This window comes from Natrix helvetica (genome assembly GCF_964273705.1).
Source record: "Natrix helvetica genome assembly, chromosome: W".
Classification (NCBI taxonomy): Eukaryota; Metazoa; Chordata; class Lepidosauria; order Squamata; family Natricidae; genus Natrix; species Natrix helvetica.
Window position 1 is genome coordinate 4,435,867 of NC_138555.1, and position 22,249 is coordinate 4,458,115.

Sequence of the window (22,249 nt, forward strand, 5' to 3'; positions counted from 1 at the left end):
TCTAATATCAAGTTGGAGAATAATGTTGAGGAGGCACAAAGCAAAATCGATAAATCAGAGGCAGAAGTTACAATGATACAATACAGAACAATGGAATTTGCCTTAAGAATAAGAGGTCTGAAAGAACATAACCAAGAAGATCTGAGAGATATTTTTGCTGAAGCTTTCTCCCAATTAACTGGTGAACCAAAGGTAGAGTGTGCCTGGCAGATCGATAAAATTTACCGTGTCAATTCATGGATTGCCAGACAACTACCAAGAGATATTGTAATTTATTTTGTCACCAGGAAAACTAGGAATGAAATACTGCAAGCAACTTACAAAAATAAGTTGCAAGTGGCAGGGCAAAACGTGGTAGTATTGAAGGAAATCCCTCCAAAAATGTTGAGATCCAGAAAGGATTACGCATTTTTAGTGGACGAACTTAGAAATCGCCAGATACAATATAGATGGGAGGCCCCAGCCGGATTGGTGGTGAATTACCAAGGAGAAAGATATCGTCTTAACTCAGTTTGGAAAGCAAGAGATTTCTATAGCAATGTATTAAAGGCTGGATACCCTCCATCTCCAGGATCTAGAGGAAGAAAAGAAGCAGGCGAGACCAGACAGCAAGATATTCAGGTACAAGCGGGAGCTGCTCAAGCTCTGGACTTACCTGAGGAGACAGAAGAAATTATGGAACAAAGACAAACTCGAGCGCCACTAAACGCAAAGAGCAAGAATTAAAGATGCAGCAAACCGAGAGAATAATCCAAGAAATTACAAATACGAACACAGAAGCTGTGGGGGGAGCAAGACCGAAGGTGAAATCCCAGCAAGATTTCCAGGCAGCTCTTAGAAAGCTTCAGGGGGCTGAAGATGACAATTAAATTTCTAACCTGGAACGTTAATGGTTTAAATTCACCACAAAAAAAGGAAAAAAAAAATTCACTATCTGAAACAATTTAAAAATGATGTAATTTGTTTGCAAGAAACACATATTAGAACACAGGATCAGAAATACTTGATGAACGCAAGATTGGGACCATACTTTGTGGCATCTGCTCCAGAGAAGAAAAATGGTATAGTTATATACTTAAGAAAAGATTTAAAGGCTGAATTAATCGAAGCAGATCCTCAAGGAAGATATATTGCAATTGAACTACTAATAGAAGGAAAGAAAAGACTCTTAACAGGAGTATATACTCCCAATCAACAACAAGAAAAATTTTACAACTTGCTTCATACTAAATTAACACAATGGGATTATAGATCGTGTATACTATTGGGTGACTGGAACGGAGTACTGGACACCATCAAAGACAAGAAGAGACTACTGCAAAATAGTCAAACACGAACAAGACTGCCTAAATCCTTTTTTGAGTTGATGGATGATATGGAACTGAGAGACATTTGGAGGGAACAGAATGTTAAAGAACGGAACTTTACTTTTTTTTCCGATAGGCATCAATCCTTTTCCAGAATTGACTTCATACTAATTACAAATGATTTACTTTCTAGGGTGAAGAAGACAAAGATATGCTCGAGAACTCTAACAGATCATAATCTGGTTTGGATGGAATTGGAATATAGAGAGGGATCTAGGAGGTCTTGGAGGTTAAATGAAAATTTATTTAGATATGAGAGAAATGTTATATAATGTAAAAAACTATTGAAAGAATATTTTGCTTTTAACATGCATAAGGGGACATCGATGGAAATGGTTTGGGATGCAAGCAAAGCTTACATGAGAGGTGTCTTAATAAATTTGAACAATCTATATAGGCGTAGACAGAGGGAAAAACGAAGGGAATTAGAAGAAGAGATAAAAAAGAAAGAGCAGGCGTTAATATCTAACCCAGATGATAAGAAGACAAGAGAAGCAATTACTTTACTGCGAGGGCAGTTCAATATGTTGATGTCAGATCAAGTAGCCACTAATCTGATATATGCTAAACATAATACTTTTTGTAATGCAAATAAACCAGGTAGATGGCTAGCATACATGTTAAGGAAAAAGCAAAAGTCTCATACTATAGAGAAAGTAGAATACAAAGGCAAAGAAGTTTATCAACAGGATATGATTAAAAGGGCTTTCTCAGAATATTATACTAGATTGTACGCTGGTGATAGAATACAAGGTTTAGATATAGATAGATATCTGGAGAAAGAGAAAATACCTATAGTTACAGATGAACAAAGGGAAAGACTGAATCAACTTGTAACCATGGAGGAAATTCTCCTGGCAATTAAGCAATTAAAAATTGGGAAGGCCCCAGGTACAGATGGATTGACAGCGGTTTATTATAAAAAGTTACAATTAGAAATGGTAGATCCTCTTAAGGAATTATTTAATAAAATTCAAATGGAAGGGTACCGCCATCTTGGAGAACAGCCTTTATTTCCCTGATTCCAAAAGAAGATCAGGACCACACTCAGCCAAAAAACTATAGACCTATTTCATTACTTAATACAGATTATAAAATCTTTGCTAAAATATTAGCAAATAGGTTGATGTCAATTATACAACAAACGATTCATAATGATCAATCTGGTTTTATACAGGGGAGACAAATGAAAAGTAATGTAAGACAAATTGTTAATATATTGGAATATTTGGGGAACAACAACCAATTCCCCGCAGCTTAGATGCGGAGAAAGCATTTGATCGAGTGAATTGGCAATTTCTAATAAAAACAATACAAAAGATGCATTTTGGAGAGTATTTCACACAATCTATCAAGAAACAGACAGCGCAAATTATAGTTAATGGTAGTTTTAACAGAATCCTTCAAAATTGAAAAAGGAACAAGACAGGGGTGTCCCCTGTCTCCATTATTGTTTATTTTAACCTTGGAGTTATTGTTGAATAGAATATGTGGGTCAGATGACCTACAGGGAATTAAGATTAGGCATTATGAATACAGAGTACGAGCATTTGCGGATGACTTGGTTGTAACTTTAACCCAACCGGGGAAATCAGCTATAGGTTTAATGAACATAATGAATCAATATGGTCAAGTATCTGGGTTCAAAATAAATCTAGGAAAAACAAAGATGATAGTTAAAAATATGACCACAAATCAAAAAGAAGAACTAGAAAGAGTAACAGGATGCGAGATAGTAGAAAAGGTTAAATATTTAGGAGTTTACATTACAACCTCAAATGGGTAATTATATAAGTATAATTATGAATCATTATGGCATAAAATACAGTTAGAGATGAATAAATGGAAAAACTACAATTGTCATTGTTGGGAAGGATAGCAGCAGTAAAAATGAATGTTTTGCCTAAGTTTCTATTTCTCTTTCAAATGATACCAATACTTTAAAAAGATGCAAATTTGGAAGAATGGCAGAAAGGTATTAATAACTTTGTCTGGGCGGGGAAGAAACCAAGAATAAAACTTAAAATAATGCAAGACATACGGGAAAGAGGAGGTTTGAAAATGCCCAATTAAAAATTATACTATGAAGCAGTAGTTTTATCAACAATTAGTGATTGGATTAATCTAACAGAGGATAGAATATTGAATATTGAGGGATATGATTTGGTATATGGTTGGCACGCTTATTTAATATATGATAAGAAGGTGGATAAGATTTTTAAAAGCCATATATTAAGGAATGCCCTATTGCGTGTCTGGAAAAAATACCAATATAGGTTAAATGATAAGATACCTATGTGGGTAGTACCCAGACACGCGATAGAGAATATAAGTATAGAACAAAAACAGGATGTAATTACATATAGAGAACTTCTTAATATAGAGAGAGGTGTACTACAGTTAAAGCCTTTGAACGTATTAAGAGAGGAAAGGGTAATTCAAACCTGGTTCCAGTATGGACAGTTACAAGCTAGATGGAAAAAAGATCAGACAATTGGTATCATGCAAAATGAGGATAGTTTGGTAAAACAAATTAGGGACCAGAGTCAAATGCATATAAAAAGGTTGTATAATATACTGATAGAAATAGATTCTGAAACAGAGTTAGTTAAAGACTGTATGATAAAATGGGCACAAAATTTCGAAGAGCCAATAATGATGGAAACATGGGAAAAGATTTGGGTAAGAAATGTAAAATTTACGCAAGCTCAGAATTTGAGAGATAATTTTTATAAGATGTTGTATAGATGGCATTTAGATCCCAAAAAGTTATCTTGTCTGTATCCGAATTTACAACCTAAATGTTGGAGATGTGATTGTGCTGTTGCTACGTATTACCATATATGGTGGACTTGCAAAAAAGTCAAAGCATTTTGGATAAAAATATGGTGGGTTAGTCAAAATATACTTTAAAAAAGGATAAAGTTCACCCCCCAGTTGTTTTTGTTAGGTATAATTACAGACTGTACAGTTATAGAGACTAATTTGATTTTGAACTTAACGACGGAAGCAAGATTGTTGGTGGCGCAGTACTGGAAGAGGGAAGAATGCCTGCTATTCAAGAATTGACGCTAAAAGTAGCAAATCTAGCAGAGATGGCCAAAATTACAGCATATTTGAAGGACCATTCAGATGAGAAATATAAGTTGGAATGGAGAAGTTGGATTGACTATATTCAAAATAAATATTGGACTAAAAAATTTCAATTAGCTTATGAGTGAAGGCACAAAGAATGTTACAATTTACCTAAAGTTAGATTAACCAAAGGGGAATTAAAGCACAAGAGGAGGTAGGATGTTAAAATCAGTTAGCTTGTTATTGTTAAATGTTTATACCCTGTATTTTGCTCTGGGAGGTTGCGGGGAGGGAGGGTTGGAGGGAAGGAAGGGGTAATATTTGTAAAATTTATGAAAACTTTTAATTAAAAAAAAAGTAATGTTAGAAAGGATTACTCCACAGAAGTAGTGGAAGCTTGGAACCAGCTACCAGTAGCAGTAGTGGGCTAATTGTCAGTAAGTGAGTTCAAACATGCTTGGGATAAATATGTCCATCACCCGACAAAATAAAATAAAATAAAATAATAAAGATAGTTTAAAAAACCAAATACATTGAAACAAAAACAACAAAAAACTCAAAAGGGTGGACTCGAGGGACTACTCCCGTGATGGTGAACCTATGGCACATGTGCCACAGGTGGCACACAGAGCCATATCTGCCAGTACACGAGCCGTTAGCTCCAGTGTGCATGCCTGCGCCAGCCAGCTGATTTTCAGCCTTCCAGGGAGCCAGGGGAGGCTGTTTTCTCCCTCCCCAGGCTTCAGGAAAGCCTCCGGAGCCTGGGGAGGGTGAAAAACATGCCCAACCATTGGGCCTGTTTTTCTCCCTCCCCAGGTTCCGGAGGCTTTCCTGGCGCTTGGGTTGGGTGAAAACGGCCTCCCTGGGGCCCCTGGAGGAAATACCAAGCTCAGCTTGGCGATGAGAAGTGTGGCGGGGGGGAGCGGGGGGGTGCGCGTATGTGCATGTGGGGGCGCACTTTGCATTAGGGGTGCCGGGACGCACATGTGCTATCGCATGCACGTGCTCGTTTTTTTGGCACCCAACAACAAAAAGGTTAGCCATCACTGGACTACTCGGTCTCTGCAGTTTCTATGTTTCTATCTGCCAGCATTGCTGATACCCAAGACTAGAGCAGTTGATAATATAAACTCTGCTAAGATTTTATTAGCAGAACTCCAACAGAATTTGAAGCCAGTAACTTTAGCACCTTGAACAAGGCCATATGACTAAAATAAAATAAAGTTCTAACTTAGGAAGATATGTAAAAATACCACAAAATCCAAATCTGATATTTTAGAGGGAAGTAACCATTTAATGAAGCAGCAAATATTAAAAACACAAAAGCGACGAAGTGCTTGATGGAAGCAAATTGACTGATTTCCTCCTTACAATAAAGCAGCTTCTTCAGTCGAATCAAGCAACCTGGAAAAAGTATGGTTTGGTATATTTCTCAAATGAGGAACAGCCTTCAGGTAAATTAGTGGATTAAGACCAAAGGAAATCATGAGGGCAAATCATGAGCACACAGGATAATCTTTTAGCATACAATGCATCGAAACCTCTTAGTGACTGCTTCAGGAAAAAATATATACAGTACTGTGCAAAAGTTTTAGGCAGGAGTGAAAAAATGCTGTAAACAAAGAATGCTTTCAGACATATAAATAATGATTGTTTATTTTTGTCAATTGTCAAAATGCAAAGTGAGCGAACAAAAGAAAAATCTAAATCAAATCAATATTTGGTGTGACCACCCTTTGCTTTCAAACTAGCATCAATTCTCATAGGTACATAGGCACAAAGTCAGGGATTTTGCAGGATTATAGTCAGGTGTATGATCAACCAATTATACCAAACAGGTGCTAATGAGCATCAATGTCACAGGTAGGTTGAAACCCAGTCATGAACTGAAACAGAAACAGCTGTGTAGGAGGCTTAAAACTGGGTGAGGAACAGCCAAACTCTGCTACCAAGGTGAGGTTGTGAAAGACAGTTTCATGTCATGACAAGATTGAACACAGCAACAAGACACAAGGTAGTTATACTGCATCAACAAGGTCTCTCCCAGACAAAGATTTCAAAGCAGACTGGGGTTTCAAGATGTGCTGTTCAAGCTCTTTTGAAGAAGCACAAACAAACGGGCAACATTGAGGGTCGTAGACGCAGTGGTCGGCCAAGGAAACTTAGTGCAGCAGATGAAAGACACATCAAGCTTATTACCCTTCGAAATCGGAAGATGTCCAGCAGTGCCATCAGCTCATAACTGGCAGAAACCAGTGGGACCCAGGTACACCCATCTACTGTCCAGAGAAGTCTGGCCAGAAGTGGTCTTCATGGAAGAGTTGCAGCTAAAAAGCCATACCTCTGACGTGGGAACAAGGCCAAGCGACTAAAGTATGCATGAAAACATAGGAACTGGGGTGCAGAAAAATGGCAGCAGGTGCTCTGGACTGATGAGTCAAAATTTGAAATATTTGGCTGTAGCAGAAGGCAGTTTGTGCGTCGAAGGACTGGAAAGCGGTACAATGAGTGTCTGCAGGCAACTGTGAAGCATGGTAGAGGTTCTTTGAACGTTTGGGGCTGCATTTCTGCAAGTGGAGTTGGAGATTTGGTCAGGATTAATGGTGTTCTCAATGCTGAGAAATACAGGCAGATACTTATCCATCATGCAATACCATCAGGGAGGCGTATGATTGGCCCCAAATTTATTCTGCAGCAGGACAAGGAACCCAAACATACAGCCAAAGTCATTAAGAACTATCATCAGCGTAAAGAAGAACAAGAAGTACTGGGAGTGATGGCATGGCCCCCATAGAGCCCTGATCTCAACATCATCAAGTGTGTCTGGGATTACATGAAGAGACAGAAGGATGTGAGAAAGCCTACATGCACAGAAGATCTGTGGATAGTTCTCCAAGATGTTTGGAACAACCTACCAGCTGAAAAACTGTGTGCAAGTATACCTAGAAGAATTGCTGCTGTTTTGAAGGCAAAGTGGGGTCACACCAAATATTGATTTGATTTAGATTTTTCTTTTGTTCGCTCACTTTGCATTTTGAAAATTCACAAAAATAAACAATCATTATTTATATTTCTGAAAGCATTGTTTACAACTTTTCACACCTGCCTACAACTTTTGCACAGTACTGTATGTAACAACTCCAGAAGTGAAAACACTAATATATTCTTCCTGATGTGGAGTAAAAAAATAAAGCCACTTTCTGCAACCTGAAATCCTCAGGATATGTTGGATTACTTCACATACATCCAGCCCACTTTGCTGTTGTCTAACACATATGGAAAAGCTCAGACCAAGGAAAGCGGAAACATAGCATAGGAAGAATACAGAGTATAAATGTGCAATAGCAAAATCAGAAAATATTTCAGAGATAATATATCCAGATGTAGCTTGTAGCTTGTTTTTCAACCACTTACTGCCTGAACACTTTTCAGAATATTATTTCTACAGTGACTATGGTTATCTATCATGAGAAAGTCCCGACAGACAAGTGATAATCCTCTACAGAGGGGGACTTGAGAGTGAAAACAAAAAGCTGATTTGGATAAGTGGATGGCAAAAACAGCACTCCAATTGCCATAAGCTCCTCTCCTATGCATGCCTAAGAAGCAAACCTATTTTACAGATAACAAAGCAGCCCTTACACAATGCAAGAGGTTGCAATTTCCAACACTTATTCAAAAGTCAAAAGAAGAAAACTGCCCACCTGATCACAAGAAAAATCAAATTTGGATGTACTAAGGGGGGAGAGATTAGGAGACTGCAGGTAAGAAGTTAAAGAAGCATCCTCTACATTCCATTGCTAACAGGAGCAGGTGGTCTTATTCCACAGCAACATCCTTTCTGGACCAATCCATGTTGCCTAATCCTTGAGAATTAGGAAGACTTCCGTGCTATCACAATATATCCAAGTGCATTCCTTCACTTTTCTTAACTGCCTTAAAGAAGAGGAATCCACAAAAATAATATTTGCATCTGACTCAGGATACAGCCTAATGAGGGCTAACAACTACCTTTGCCTGGCTTCTTTGCATTTTTAACACTCATAGTCACTGAGTCAGACCCCTGAACCTGGCAAGAAGTATTACACTTCTTGCAGTGATACAACTGGGCCCCAGTATGCTTCAGCAAACCCTTGTAGGATAGCCATGAGCCACAGATATGGCAGCGGCGACTCCTTGTCCGGCTATGATTCTGAAGGTGTTCCAACAGTAAGCCCTCATGGACAAAGGTTCGGTCACACTGAGCACACCGGAAAGGCCAGTCTTCTGAGTGCATTCGCTTGTGTTCTGCTAAAGCTGCTGGATCGGTAAAGTAAACGCTGCACTCCACACACCGGCAAACCTGGCCTGGAGCATGAGATAACTGGTGTTGATCAAATGCTGCTGTGTCCAAAAATGTCCTGTTGCATGCAGAACAGTGCAGCGGCCAATCCACAGCATGAACACGCTCGTGCACAGTAAGCGCCTTTTGGCTTGAAAAACACAAATTACATTCAGTACAATGGAACTGTGTCCCTGGTACGTGTATTAGCAAGTGTTGGGACAGCTGTCCCTCAAAAGCGAAACTCCTGTTGCATTCTGTGCATTGGAATTTTCGTTTGCGGCTATACTGGTGATCAGTCAAGGTCTCCTGCTGCACGGAGTTCTTAGTGCATTTGCCACACTGAACAAGGCATCCTTTTGCATATGCTTCTTTCTGCTCAGGGTCATCTGTGGCATTGTGCAGAACAGCATTCCTACAGGCCATCAAGGATGTTGGAGTCTTCTGTCCCTCTTCTTCTTCAACAGAATGTAGTAGCACTGGGTGCCCAGCTAAAGCAAAAAGGAACCACTCTTTAAGGGAAAAGAAATCCCTATCCACGGTTCAAAAGATTCCAGTTTAGAAACCAAAAGCTGAAAAGGAGATGTTCTACAATTCATCCTTATCTGAAGGAGAAACAAGCTAAAAGCACTAGCATGAAAACATCTAAGAATACATTACAGGTACCCCTTGGGTTATGACAACAATTGAGACTGGAATTCTCATCACTGAGTGATAAATTGTGACATCACTTGACCAAAACACTTAATAAGAGCAATCCCAGCAGTCCTGATTGCCATTGTTACTCCAGGACTGCAGTTAAGTGGGAAGAGGTGGGAGTCACAGGCAGGAACAGGTGGGTACAGGATGGGTGCCACAGATTGGGAGCATGAGTGGGTTGGTGGGGACCGCAGGCAGGTAGCTTGGTGGAGGGGTACTGTAGATGGGCACATGCTTGGAATGCTATGGAGTACAAGATCCCCGAGATCCCCGTAATGGGGCTTCTCAGGAGAAATGTGGCAGGAGTGACTTAAAGGCACAAATTGTGACCTTCCCTGCCAGCTTCCCCATTGACTTTGCTTGTGGGAAGCCAGCAAAGAAGATTCCAAATGTAGGTTGTGTTACCACAAGATGTTGCAACAGCTAGAATTTCAAGGATCAGTCTAAGTACCACTTGGTTCAGTGACTTGTAACTTAAAATAGTTGCTCAACAAGTGGTCATAATCCAAGGACTAACAGTGTTTCCCTGAAAATAAGACCTGGTCTTATATTAACTTTCCATCCAAAACACACATTAGGGCTTATTTTCAGGTGATGTCTTATTTTTTCATTTACAAGAGCCATGTCAAACACAAGGCCTGTGGGCAGGATGGGCTTATATCTGGCCCGAAGTGCTGCCCCAGAGATGGGGAGGGACTGCCCCCCGCAGCCCCAGCCCAGCTCAACGTCCTCCTAGTGCACGCACAGGAAGAGGCATGCACGTGGCAGCCGACGGTGTCCAACAGCAGCCATAGCCCGCCGGCCCTTTGGCCAGAACACTGAGGCTGCGCAGCTTGCACAGTGCCGGTGAGTACGAGCATGTGACTGCAGGGCTGGCCTTCCAAGCAGCAGGCAACCACCCACTCTGTCCCACCATCTGTCTTTGCTTGTGAGCTGGCCATGCCCCCCACTCCCCCTAAGGGCAACCACAATGCTGATGCAGCCCTCAATGAAATCAAGTTTGACACCCCTGATATACAACAATCTACATTTATTCAAATACAGTCATGTCATCTTCTGGAACATCATCATAACTTTCCAAACCTCAAATTCCAGCCTGAATTTCTTGCGACTCCATTTCCTGTAGAACTATTGGCCTCAATCTGTCATGTCCAGCAATAGAGCTCTCCTTAAATGAGCACTTCTTTTCCATGAAGCCTGCTCATAGAGCATTGGCAACACAGCTGTCAGTGATTTTATCCCATGAATTCTTCACCCAAGTCACAACCTCTGACAGGCTAGGCTTCACAAAGTTTCCACACTGATTTCTCTCCATTCTATTTTCAATGTAGTCATTGATTTCCATGTGCAAATGGTCCTTGAATGGCTTGTTTATTGCAATATCAAGAGTCTGGAGATAGGCAGTCATTCCTGCAGGAATCATTATTTGATCTATTCTTCTCTGCAAGGAAGTTCTTCATATCTTTAGCGCAGTGAATGCTGGCTGAATCCCAGACTAGCAGACATCTTTGGTCACCTCACAAAACAAGTAGCAACATTAAATCGACCCACTTCCTTATAACTGCTTTTGTGCACCAGGCTTTTTCGGTTAGAGAACGTAAATGCCTGAAACACGTTCAATCTTATTTTTCTTGCCCTTAGTGATGATTACAGATGGGGCTTTCTTTCCATTCAGATGAATTGCCAAAATACAGGTAACAAGTGCACTTCATAACCAGTGGAGAGAATGTAGATTGATGAGGCACCCCTCTGATCAATTGTAATTTGAGATCCTTGGCCCATAATCACTGCAGTTTCATACATAGCAATTATGTTGGAGAGTTGGTATTTAGAAAAGTCGATGCCTTCAACAAAGGACTTGAATGTAAGTGCATGTTTAATAAGTTCAGTATCTTCCAGCTTGAACAGTGTTGTCAATCTTCTTAAAGACAGTTCATATCACTGAAGGAAGTCATCCAGCCAGTGTTGCGATGCTATGAATTCTTCTGGGGATATTTCTACATAACTGTGATGCCATTGCAAGGGCAAATGCTTGAATATCAGCCCTGTGCACGACCAAAGCCTTTGCTCTCCTGTCAGCAATCCATTCAGAGATGATGTCTTCCAGTTCAGGAAATAAAGGTTGCCAACCTGATGCACACTTGTACTTCTTAGCATTTCCTTTGTCCAACTGTTGACTGAGGTTATTGTACTCTGCTTCCCATTTTCGGACCATTTGGAAATCCAACTTCTTTTCATTGCAGAAAGCTGTAAGATTCTTGCCCCAAGAGTCCTCCATGATTCCTTTCTTGAACTCGATGGAATAGCTCTGTCTTTTTGCACTCATCTTGTCTGGGGGTGAAAATATTTATTCCCTTTAAATCTATCATTAAATCAGGGGTGTCAAACTCAATTTCACTGAGGGCCACATCAGCATTGTGGTTGCCCATTGTGGTGGGGGAGGCGCAGGTGGCTGCGCCTCCCTCACCACAGCCGCGGGCAAGCAAAGACCAATGGTGGGATGGAGTGGGCGGGCAGCCACCTGCTGCTTGGAGGGCCGGGCCAGTGGTAACAGCGCTCTGACTCACTTGTGCTGTGCGGACTGCGCAGCCTGAGTGCTCCAGCCAAGGGGCTGGTGGGCTGCAGCTGCTGCCGAACACCGTCAGCCCCTGCGTGCTCGCCGCCTGTGCATATGGCAGGGGGACAATCAGCCAAGCTGGGCCACGGCTGCAGGGGCCAGTCCTCATTATCTCTGGAGCAGCCCCATGGGCCAGATATGCTCCCACCCAGCCTGCAGGCCTTCTGTTTGATTTACAAGACAGGAGTGGCAACAAAAATGATGACAGTTAAGAATGGTGACAATTAAGAATGACACAAAAAAGGGATGAAAAATTGCATGCACGAAAATTCAGAAAACATTTATTTCACATGAGTGCATTAAGTATGTCCATCACAACACACATGAATTGTGTCTGTACTCTGGTCATTTGGGAGTAAGTCTCGAGTTCAACAGTTTACATAGGTTTTTACCTGTCATCCAAAGGCACCCGCTTGTGTATTTACAAATTATAATGTATATTATTTATTTTAAGCATTAATGCCAATATTATTATTTGATATTTAATTATATATTAATATTATTTTATAATTCAATGTGTCTGTCATGTGTTGCAACGGACATACTAAATGTGTCCATCTGGCTGACAATCTTAACCAGGGCTTATTTTGGGGGTAGGGTTTATATTACAAGCATCCTGAAAAATCATGCTAGGGTTTATTTTCTGGTTGGGTCTTATTCTTGGGGAAACACCGTATCTGTATTTGTGGGCTTAACATTTTCAAGGTATGTAACCAAAAAGTTATACTTACCACGTGGAATTCATTCTCTACATCATTAAGGACTAAATATTCCTTCAATTGTAGGAAAGCCTGGTTATGCTAAATAATTGCTGTACTCTGGCATTATTATCCAGCACTCACCAAGTGAAGCCAAACCCTCCTGATCCTCGACACACAACTCCTCTTCTTGTTTAATGGTGACTGCAACAGGTGGATCTGTACACAAGAGATACAAATCAAAATGTTCTACTCTGTTTCACCTCCCTAGACCCCAGTGCAGCAGGCAGAAGGTCTTCCCTGAGCTCTCAGTGGAAACCAAAGTACCGTATTTTTCGGAGTATAAGACACATCAAGGTTTTGAAGAGGCAATTTTTTTAAAAAAAGTAGGTAGGTAGATAGAGGGATAGAGAGAGAGAAAGATAGAGAAATACAGTAGGTAGGTGTTGTGACCCAGCAGCGGCCAGCTGAGCTGTTGGTGGACTCTGACAGCTCAGACCATTATGGGACTGCTCTGGAGGATGAGGAAGACTCTGGAGGGTGTTTGGAGTCAGAGCAGGAACTAGAGAGGCCTGTTGGCCACCAGGTGGCATCTGAGTCAGGGAGCAGTGAGGAGGAACAGAGGGAGGTTGTCCCTGATATGCGTGTACGTAGAGCTGAGAAGAGAAAGGAACAGCTGTGGAGAAGACGTCATAGAAGAAAGTAAGGACAGCTGGTTAAGGGTGTGGCCCCTCCCAAAGAGTTTATAGGTGGAGCGATGGGAGGGGAATCTTTGCAGGAAACAATAGTCCATTTTACTAGCCATTGAGAAAGTATTCCGTAAATTTAATCTTGGTTCTTGAAGATAGCTTTCTAGGCTCCTAGCCAAGGGGTGGCTTTATCTATGTAATTAGTCGTGGCAGACAGCCAAGCCTGTGTCTGCATATTCATTGGAATCACGGGAAAGAACAGTAGGTAGGGAGAGTGAGTAGTTAGGTAGGTAGATAAAGGGATATAGAGAGAAATACAGTAGAGAGAGAGAGAGAGAAATACAGTAGGTAGTTATGGAGAGAGAGAGAGTAGGTAGGTAGGTAGATGTTTCCAGGTGTATTCATCCATGTGCTGGAGAAGTAGCTGACAATCTGCAGCACCTAAGACTTTGTTTCTGCTGGCACAGCACTTGATCAATGTAATTCTCATCAATCAGTTAAAGAGCTTTCCAAAAGGAAAAAAAAAGGTTTTGCACTCTGCAAACATCGTGAAAACGGGCCCGTTTTTTTCAAAACAAAAATCATGAATAACCTTTAGGGGGCTTGCAGAGTGCTTGGGGGGGGGGGGGGAATGAGCAAAAGTTTTGAACGAGCCAGACGTCGCGACGACACAACACCATTGATTCTTTTTCCAGGTGCACGGTCCATATGGACCTAAACCGTCCCAGAGAGACAGTGACAGGGAGACAAATCCTTGCTGGTCTCAGGGATACCGCAAAGTCCCTGATCGACTGAAGGGAAGTTCTCCAAGCTGGTGGTAAACAGACAGCCCCCAGGCTGACAAAGTCGGAGACAGCTCCGGAAAGAAGGCAGTGAAAGTGTGTCCAGCTGGTGAGATTTATTTCTTTGAGTATGATTGCCCAAAGAAATGTTTTTTAAAAGATAAATTAGTCCTTTAAGCAAAAGAATAAAGTGGCGAAATTTATCTTTATTGGACTGCCTTAGAAAGTTTTCCCCTCTTCTATGTAACAGCGTTTTGTGGATTGAAGTGATTGGAACGCTTCCCGTTTCCGCTCTTAAGTGAATGAATTGATTTTTTCTCCTACTCTGTGCTACCTTTATTTTTTGGTTGAACTAAAACTTTTTTTACTTTAACAATCCTTCCTCTTACTGTTTATTAAATTTTATTAAAGACACAGTGATTTTTGTTGTCCTTAATTTTGATACGAATAAGAGAAAGTTGAATCTGCCATTTGGAAGCCAGAACTTGGTTTTTTTTTCTTTTTTTGAAACAAAATATTCTTTGCTCTATTTTCTCTGATTCTGTTGACATTGTAACTTGAGGGTTTGCAGCTTGTCTGTAGAGACTGATAATGACTCAAGGACACAGACTGTTTTCTTGCAGGTATCTTTGTGGAATATTTTGGACAAGGGAAGGGAAAGAAAAGATAGATCCCTCACTTTTTTGAAAAAATTAAAAGGATCTTATGTTTAAGCAAATTCAAAACAAAAATATTTTTATACATAAAAGAGACATTGAAGGTGAGAGTGGCAGTGGATTTTAAACTTTCTCTTTTCTTCTGGGAAATATGAATTTATATACAGATGAAGAAACCCTAAATTACCAGGATTTTTTGGATGGAATTCTAAAGATATTGGAAGGATTTGAGAGGTTTGATAAGAAGTTAGATAGATTATTGTCTGGCTCAATAAAAGATGAAGGGACTGGAGCCTCAAAAATTAAAGAAGAGCGTGAAGATATAGAAGATAAAGACAAGATAACAGATGAACCTAATAATGGAGCACCTATGAGTGAAAGTGGAAAGGAGGGAACATGGAAAAGTGAATCTGATTATTATTATATACTTGATGATCTGGAGCTCTACCCCTCCTGTCAAGATATGGATTTGATGATGGAATTAAGAAGAAAAACAGATTTAGAAAGACATCTGATAATCAGACATGTTAATTTTAATACCAGTTCAAGGGCAACAAGACTACATGAGAGATCTTTCAAGCAAAAAAGTGCGGAGAGAAGTCTTTAAAAACTTTATAAAGAAGTTTATAAGAGAATTGATGCAACAACTGGCTAAAGAGATAAGACTGTTTTGTTACTGGAAAGACACAGGCTGATAATGAAGGTTGATAACTCAAAACTTAGTTAACCTTTGGTGATTAATAAGTAGGATTTCTTAGACACTTTTAGAATGTTTTCTTTAAAATGTTTATTTGTTAATTAATAACTCATTATGATAATAATAATGAAATAATCTCAATTAGTAAAAATAATTTGGATATAAACTGTAAATTGGGACCTGGGGAAAAGATTTATCAATTTCATTAATATATTTTTGTTTAGATTTTAGTATAAAGATGTAATTTCTCTTGGGCACTTACAAACTTTACTAACAAACTTTTGTTTAGATTTTATTATAAAGATGTAATTTTTCTTGAGTCGGAGGGGAGGAGATGTGATATAAATGACATTTTTTTCTTTTTTCTTTTTTTTCTTTAGATAACTGTTGTGGCCCAGCAGGAGCCGTTGCCGCTGCCACTAGACTCCGAGAGTGAGGGTCCCTATGAGTCAGCTCAGGAGGATGTGGAGGACACTGGACAGGGTTCCGACTCTGAGCAGGGATCGGAGAGTCTGGTCGGCCACCAGGAGGCGCCTGAGGCATGGAGCAGCGGTGAGAGCCAGAGGAGGGGGGCTCCTGATGCCATGCCTTGGAGCAGTGGGGAGGAGTCATGAGACAGTGAGTCAGAGATTAACAGGGAGTTCCTGGACGCCCGTTATCGCCGCGCCCATAGACGCAAGGAGCGAGGGCGCAATTATCGGCGGTAAGGGCTCTCAGCTGCTGATCAGGAGACTCCTCTTCAGGCTATAAAAGGGTTGACTGTGCATACACCCTTTGCAGCAGTCAACAAAGAACTCCTGCAAGAAGTTTTGGTCTTGAAACGTAGCAGGCTGGATAGCTGCTTTCGTGTCTTGTATTTGTGAGCTTTGTCGTGGTGGTTTACTGCCACGGAACTTTCTGTCTGTCTGTGGAATAAACCTTGTTAATTCGTATTGTTCCGGAGCGTGTTCTGTGTGGGCGAAGGAGGAAGGGGGGGTCAGAACAGATAACTATAATAACAATAAGGAAGTGTTAATGGATAGTGTTTAATGATTTTTATATGTCTTGGCATTGGTAAAAGCAATTAGATATAAGCCTTAAATAGTGAGTTGGAAAAAAAAAGGGAATATGTTATAAAAGGGTAATTATTGGAGGTTTATAGGAATAGCTAATTATTATTATTTATTTATTATTTATTTATTTATTTAAACTTATTAGTCGCCCCCTCTCCCCACAGGGACTCGGGGCGACGTACACAAGCAACAGTCAGCACAGTATCGTACAGAGGAGGTAAAAAATAAATAAATAATTACAATACTGAAAAAGGTTAAAACCCCAATAACATTAAGAGTTTAAAAACTAAAATTAACAATTAAATATGACCTAGGGGTGGAAAAGTTGTCGAGTTATGCCAGGCCGGCTAGCCGAAACAGGTGGGTCTTCAGTTTACTACGGAAGGAGCGGAGATCGGTTGTTGTTCTGATGTCTGGGGGGAGGTCGTTCCAAAGGGTAGGGCCCGCCACAGAGAAGGACCTACTCCTGGGCATCGCCCTCTGACAATCTCTAGAGGACGGCACCCGGAGGAGACCCTCTCTGTGTGAGCGAATGGGCCGCAGGGATGTATGGGGCAGGACACGATCCCGCAGGTAACTAGGCCCTATGCCATGGAGCGCTTTGAAGATGGTAACTAACACCTTGAAGCGCACCCGGTAGGCCACAGGAAGCCAGTGCAGCTCGCGCAGGAGCGGTGTTATATGGGAGAACCTCGATCTCCCCATAATTACCCGCGCGGCTGCATTCTGGACCAACTGCAGTCTCCGGGTGCACCTCAAGGGGAGCCCCATGTAGAGAGCATTACAGTAGTCCAGACGAGACGTCACCAGCGCGTGAGTGACTGTGTGCAAGGCCTCCCGGTCCAAAAGGGGTCGCAATTGGCGCACCAGGCGAACCTGGTGGAACGTCCCCCTCGCCACGGCTGCCACATGATCTTCCATAGCCAGCCGGGCATCAAGGAGGACGCCCAAATTGCGTGCCCGTTCCACCGGGGCTAATTGTTCATCCCCGATGGCCAGCGATGGAATGTGCTGGTTGTACCGGGCTGCCGGAAGCCACAGCCACTCTGTCTTGGAGGGGTTGAGCCTGAGCCTGTTGTCACCCATCCAGACCCGCACGGCTTCCAGACAACGGGACATCACTTCAACAGCCTCGTTGGGGTGGTTTGGGGTGGAAATATACAGCTGAGTGTCATCAGCGTACAGGTGATATCTCACCCCAAAACCACGGATGATCTCGCCCAGCGGTTTCATATATGTGTTGAACAGGAGAGGCGAGAGGATTGACCCCTGTGGGACCCCACAAGTAAGGGGCCTCTGCTCCCGTCAACACACATTGCGTCCGGCCAGAGAGGTAGGAGCGGAACCACCGCAATACGGTGCCCCCAATCCCCAACCCCTCCAGACGGCGCAATAGGATACCATGGTCGATGGTATCGAAAGCCGCCGAGAGGTCTAATAGGACAAGGATGGAGGAACAACCCCCATCCTTTGCCCTCCAGAGATCATCCACCAACGCGACCAAGGCCGTCTCCGTGCTGTGACCGGGCCGGAAGCCGGACTGGCGCGGGTCTAGATAATCATCTTCCTCCAGGTGGCGCGGGAACTGCTGAGCCACCACACTCTCAACAACCTTCGCTAAAAAAGGAAGGTTGGAGACCGGACGATAATTTGCTAGCTCCATTGGGTCCAGAGAAGGCTTCTTGAGCAGGGGTCTCACCACCGCCTCTTTCAAGGCGGTTGGTAAAAGGCCCTCACCCAACGAAGCGTTCACCAGTCCCAGTAGCCAGCCTCGTGAACCCTCCCAGGAAGCCAGTACCAACCAGGAGGGACACGGGTCCAGTAAACATGTGGTGGCTCGCAGTTGCCCGCGCAACCTGTCCAAATCTTCGGTGACAACAGGGTCAAACTCCTCCCAGCGTGGAATCTCAAGACTAGCCTCGGACGCCCCCTCTGGAGCACTGGAGTGGGTCCACCCCCTCCGGATCTGATCAATTTTATCCTGCAGGTATTCCCCAAACTTCTCTGCCCTGCCCTGCAATGGGGGGTCCCGCTGTCCCTGAGACAGCAGGGAGCGGGTCACCCGAAACAGGGCGGCAGGGCGGTTCTCTGCGGACGTTATAAGGGTGGCACAATATTGACGTTTGGCCACCCTTATTGCCACAAAGTAGGTCCTTAAGTAGGCTCTTACCTGTGTTCGATCGGATTCGGAGCGGGAGGATCTCCACTTGTTCTCTAGGCGTCTCCTGTGGCGTTTCATCGCCCTTAGCTCCCCGTTAAACCAGGGGGCCCGGGTCGATCGTTGCCATCGGAGAGGCCGCAAAGGCGCAACCCGGTCCAAGGCTCCGGCGGCCACACTGTTCCACGCGGCCACCAGGTCCTCTGCCCGGGAGCGGGACAGGTCTGCAGGAGGTGGCCCAAGCTCCGCCTGGAACCTATCTGGTTCCATCAGACGCCTGGGGCGGAACCATCTGGGACCGTCTGGTTCCGCCTCCCCGCGGCGGGGAGTAGCACCAGGGAAGTCCAGTTGGAGAAGTGAGTGATCTGACCATGACAGGGGCGTGATGACTAAATTCCCTCTTCCCAGATCACTCGTCCACTGGTCGGAGACAAACACAAGATCCAGTATGTGGCCTCTTTCGTGTGTGGGGTCCCGAACTACTTGAGTCAGATCCATGGCTGTCATGGAAGCCATGAATTCCCGGGCTGCCTCGGATGCCTCTCCCGTCGACGGCAGATTGAAATCCCCCATCACTAATAACTTGGGGGTCTCAATCGCCATCTCCGCGATCAGCTCGAGGAGTCCGGGCAGGGCCGTTGATGTATGGCGGGGAGCCAGGTATACTATCAACAGACCCAACTGACTCCCTGGGCCCCATTTCACACCCAGAGACTCACAACCAGATGTCTGCCATGAATGCCAGTATGTGGTTGTGTCTTTAAATACAAAAGATTCTAGATTTAAAGCATGTTTAAATAATTATAGCTAAATGAGAATGATGGTATATTGATGGTAAAATACATAAAAAAATTTCAATTTTAAAATGTAAATTAAAAATATGAAGGATGTATAGTAACGCACGAAATTTATTTGTAACCAATCGACATGCTTTCTACAAGATGTAATCAAGAATGTTTTTTTTGTTTTCGTTTAATTAAAACAATTTTTAAAAATGAGCAAAAAATGGCCTGTTTTTCACGAAAACGGGCCTGTTTTTTGTCAAAAAAATTGCATGCATAGCCTTAGGAAGCTTATAGAGTGCTGCTGGGGGGGCAAAAAATGGGCCGTTTTTCACTCATTTCTGCCCTCCCCAGACCCCAGGAGCTCTCTAAAAGCCTCCATAAGGCTATGCACGGCCATTTTGGTGAAGGGGCGGGGCTTCGGGAGGCAAAAAAATACTGTATTCGGTGTATAAGACGCACCCAGATTTTTTGAGGCAAAAAGGTGCATCTTATACTCTGAAAAATATGGCAGTTTGAAATGCTTGTAGGCTCCACTTTCTTCCCTGACACAATTTAAATTGTCTTGAGATGCCAAAGCATCGCTTTTCAAGCCATTCTTTGTCCTCCCACTCCACATCTTTAAAATAGAACACTATGAAGAAAATGCCAAATCCATTTCAAAGTAATCACATAGAGTATATCAGGCAGTAACGAAGGACAGCAATTCGAATTCCTGGAATATTCCACTCACCCCAATCAAGATTCCCAGGAATATCAAAATTTTCCATTTTATTATTACACTCACATTCATCACTGCCAGGGCTTCCTGGAGACCATGGTTCCTCCTTAATATGCAGTTCTTCTTTTTCTTCCTTGATATTATGACGAACAATCTGATATTCTTTGTGGAATAAAGAGAATTAGACCCCAAATGATTTCAACCCAGAATTAAACAATAACTTTTTATTTGATGTAGCGTACAGTTTACCTAGTACCAATGTGCATAAAATGTATTACTATGATATTCTGAGATCAAATTAGATTTCCTACCTCAAAATCCTAAAAGAGCTGCCTCCACTGCAGTTTGACCTAAATGCTTAAGGAAGAAATAGATCTGTATCAAGTCATTCCTCTAGGAAGCTTCTGACTAAAGGCAGGACTACGTGGTAGACAAATTGGTAAAGACCAAGTATTTTTAAAGCATGATAAATCATTGGTTGATAAAAAAAAACATCATGTTTGCCTGGCCAAGCAAGAAAGAAAATGTTGCCACATTCTTCCACCTGAGAGGTATACTGTAACAACATAAGGACACAAAGACTGGATCAGGCTAACAACTATTTTGCAAAACAGCAAGTATCTCTAGGAAGCTTGCAAGCAAGTAGACAGAAGAATGACAGCCTTCTTCCATTATTGTTGCCTGATAGCTGTTACTGAAAATATGGCATCTGCGGGCAGCCATCAATCATCGGATCCTCCATTCATTTCTCCAATCTTTTACAAATAACTAAACTGGTGGCTATTGTCATATCCAATAGCAAATTTCATAGTATGATCTTGGCCACCTGGCAGGTCAACACATGAATACAAATTACCAGCTTTGGGGACAGGATTGGGTAAACTTGCCACATCGTAAGTGGATTTGTGTACAATTTGTTACATTACACCACAAAAGGATGTGGGTCAGTGGCTGAGGCTCAGTGGATAAATATTACAGAACAGAAACTCACCAAGGCCAGCGCTATCAATGAAGCTCATTTCATAGCAATTGTCTTGATCAACCAACAGATTACTTTTTTCTTCCGCTTCTCCATCTCCAGAAGAAGCATCTGCTACATCAACAAACAGGTTAGTTTCTCCCTCGGCCTCTCCATCTCCAGAAGAAACCTCTGCCACATCAACAGGGGAAGCTGCACACAGAGAAGGAAAACAACAACTAAGATTAACAAATCAAAGAGAATATCTATATCCAAGAATTGTTTAGTCCTTGGTTGTTTTCTTGCAGACGTTTCATTATCTGACTAGGTAAAATCATTGTTATTGGAAGGGTTTGCTCTGTTTATACAAGTAGTCCTTGATTTACAACCATAATTGAGTCTGGAATTATGGTGGTAAATTGCGGTAGTTGTTAAGCAGGTCACCTCCTGATTTTACAACTTTTTTTTGTGGCAGCTCTTAAGCAAACACCAGAATCATATTGCAAATGCCTCAGTCATGAAACGAATACATTTTACTCAATGGGAACTTTTTTTGCCAGAAACCAGGAGTAAATGCTGGAAACCAGCAAAAAAAACCACCAGAAATCACCATAAATGCAAACTGGTTGCCAAGTACCCAAAATATGATCCGTGTGACCACAGGAAAGGCACAGCCATCGGAACTCCAGAACCAAATTGGAAGTAGCTCTGAAGAGGTCCATCGTAACTTCAATTGCTAAGTGACTGATTGTTAAGCGAGGACTACCTGTATAGGGTAGCTTCCTCTGCCACTGTTGGTGGGGGTGTATGGTTTTCTCCTAATTGAGAAAGTACAAAGGCCAAAAACCCTCCACCTTCCAACATTGCAAGGCATGTTACTGTATATAAACAGAGAGCGAACCCCACTCCCTTCTAGCACTGATGACGTACCCTAGCTAGGTCATGAAATGTCTGCAAGAAAACAAGCTCAGAGAGCA

The 22,249-nt window shown here is 42.3% G+C and overlaps 1 protein-coding gene across 2 annotated transcripts in view; it reads right to left on the bottom strand.

The window, feature by feature from the left end:
* LOC309400506 (uncharacterized protein) overlaps nt 1-22,249 on the bottom strand; it is a 128,583-nt gene that overhangs the window by 90,191 nt on the left and 16,143 nt on the right. For both annotated transcript variants that reach the window (XM_081969040.1, XM_081969039.1), the window contains 3 exons: nt 21,306-21,485; nt 20,381-20,476; nt 12,922-12,996 (listed from right to left, as the gene is read on the bottom strand). In XM_081969040.1, the coding sequence (XP_081825166.1) occupies nt 12,922-12,996; nt 20,381-20,476; nt 21,306-21,485 (351 nt within the window). The remainder of the gene's footprint in view (nt 1-12,921; nt 12,997-20,380; nt 20,477-21,305; nt 21,486-22,249) is intronic.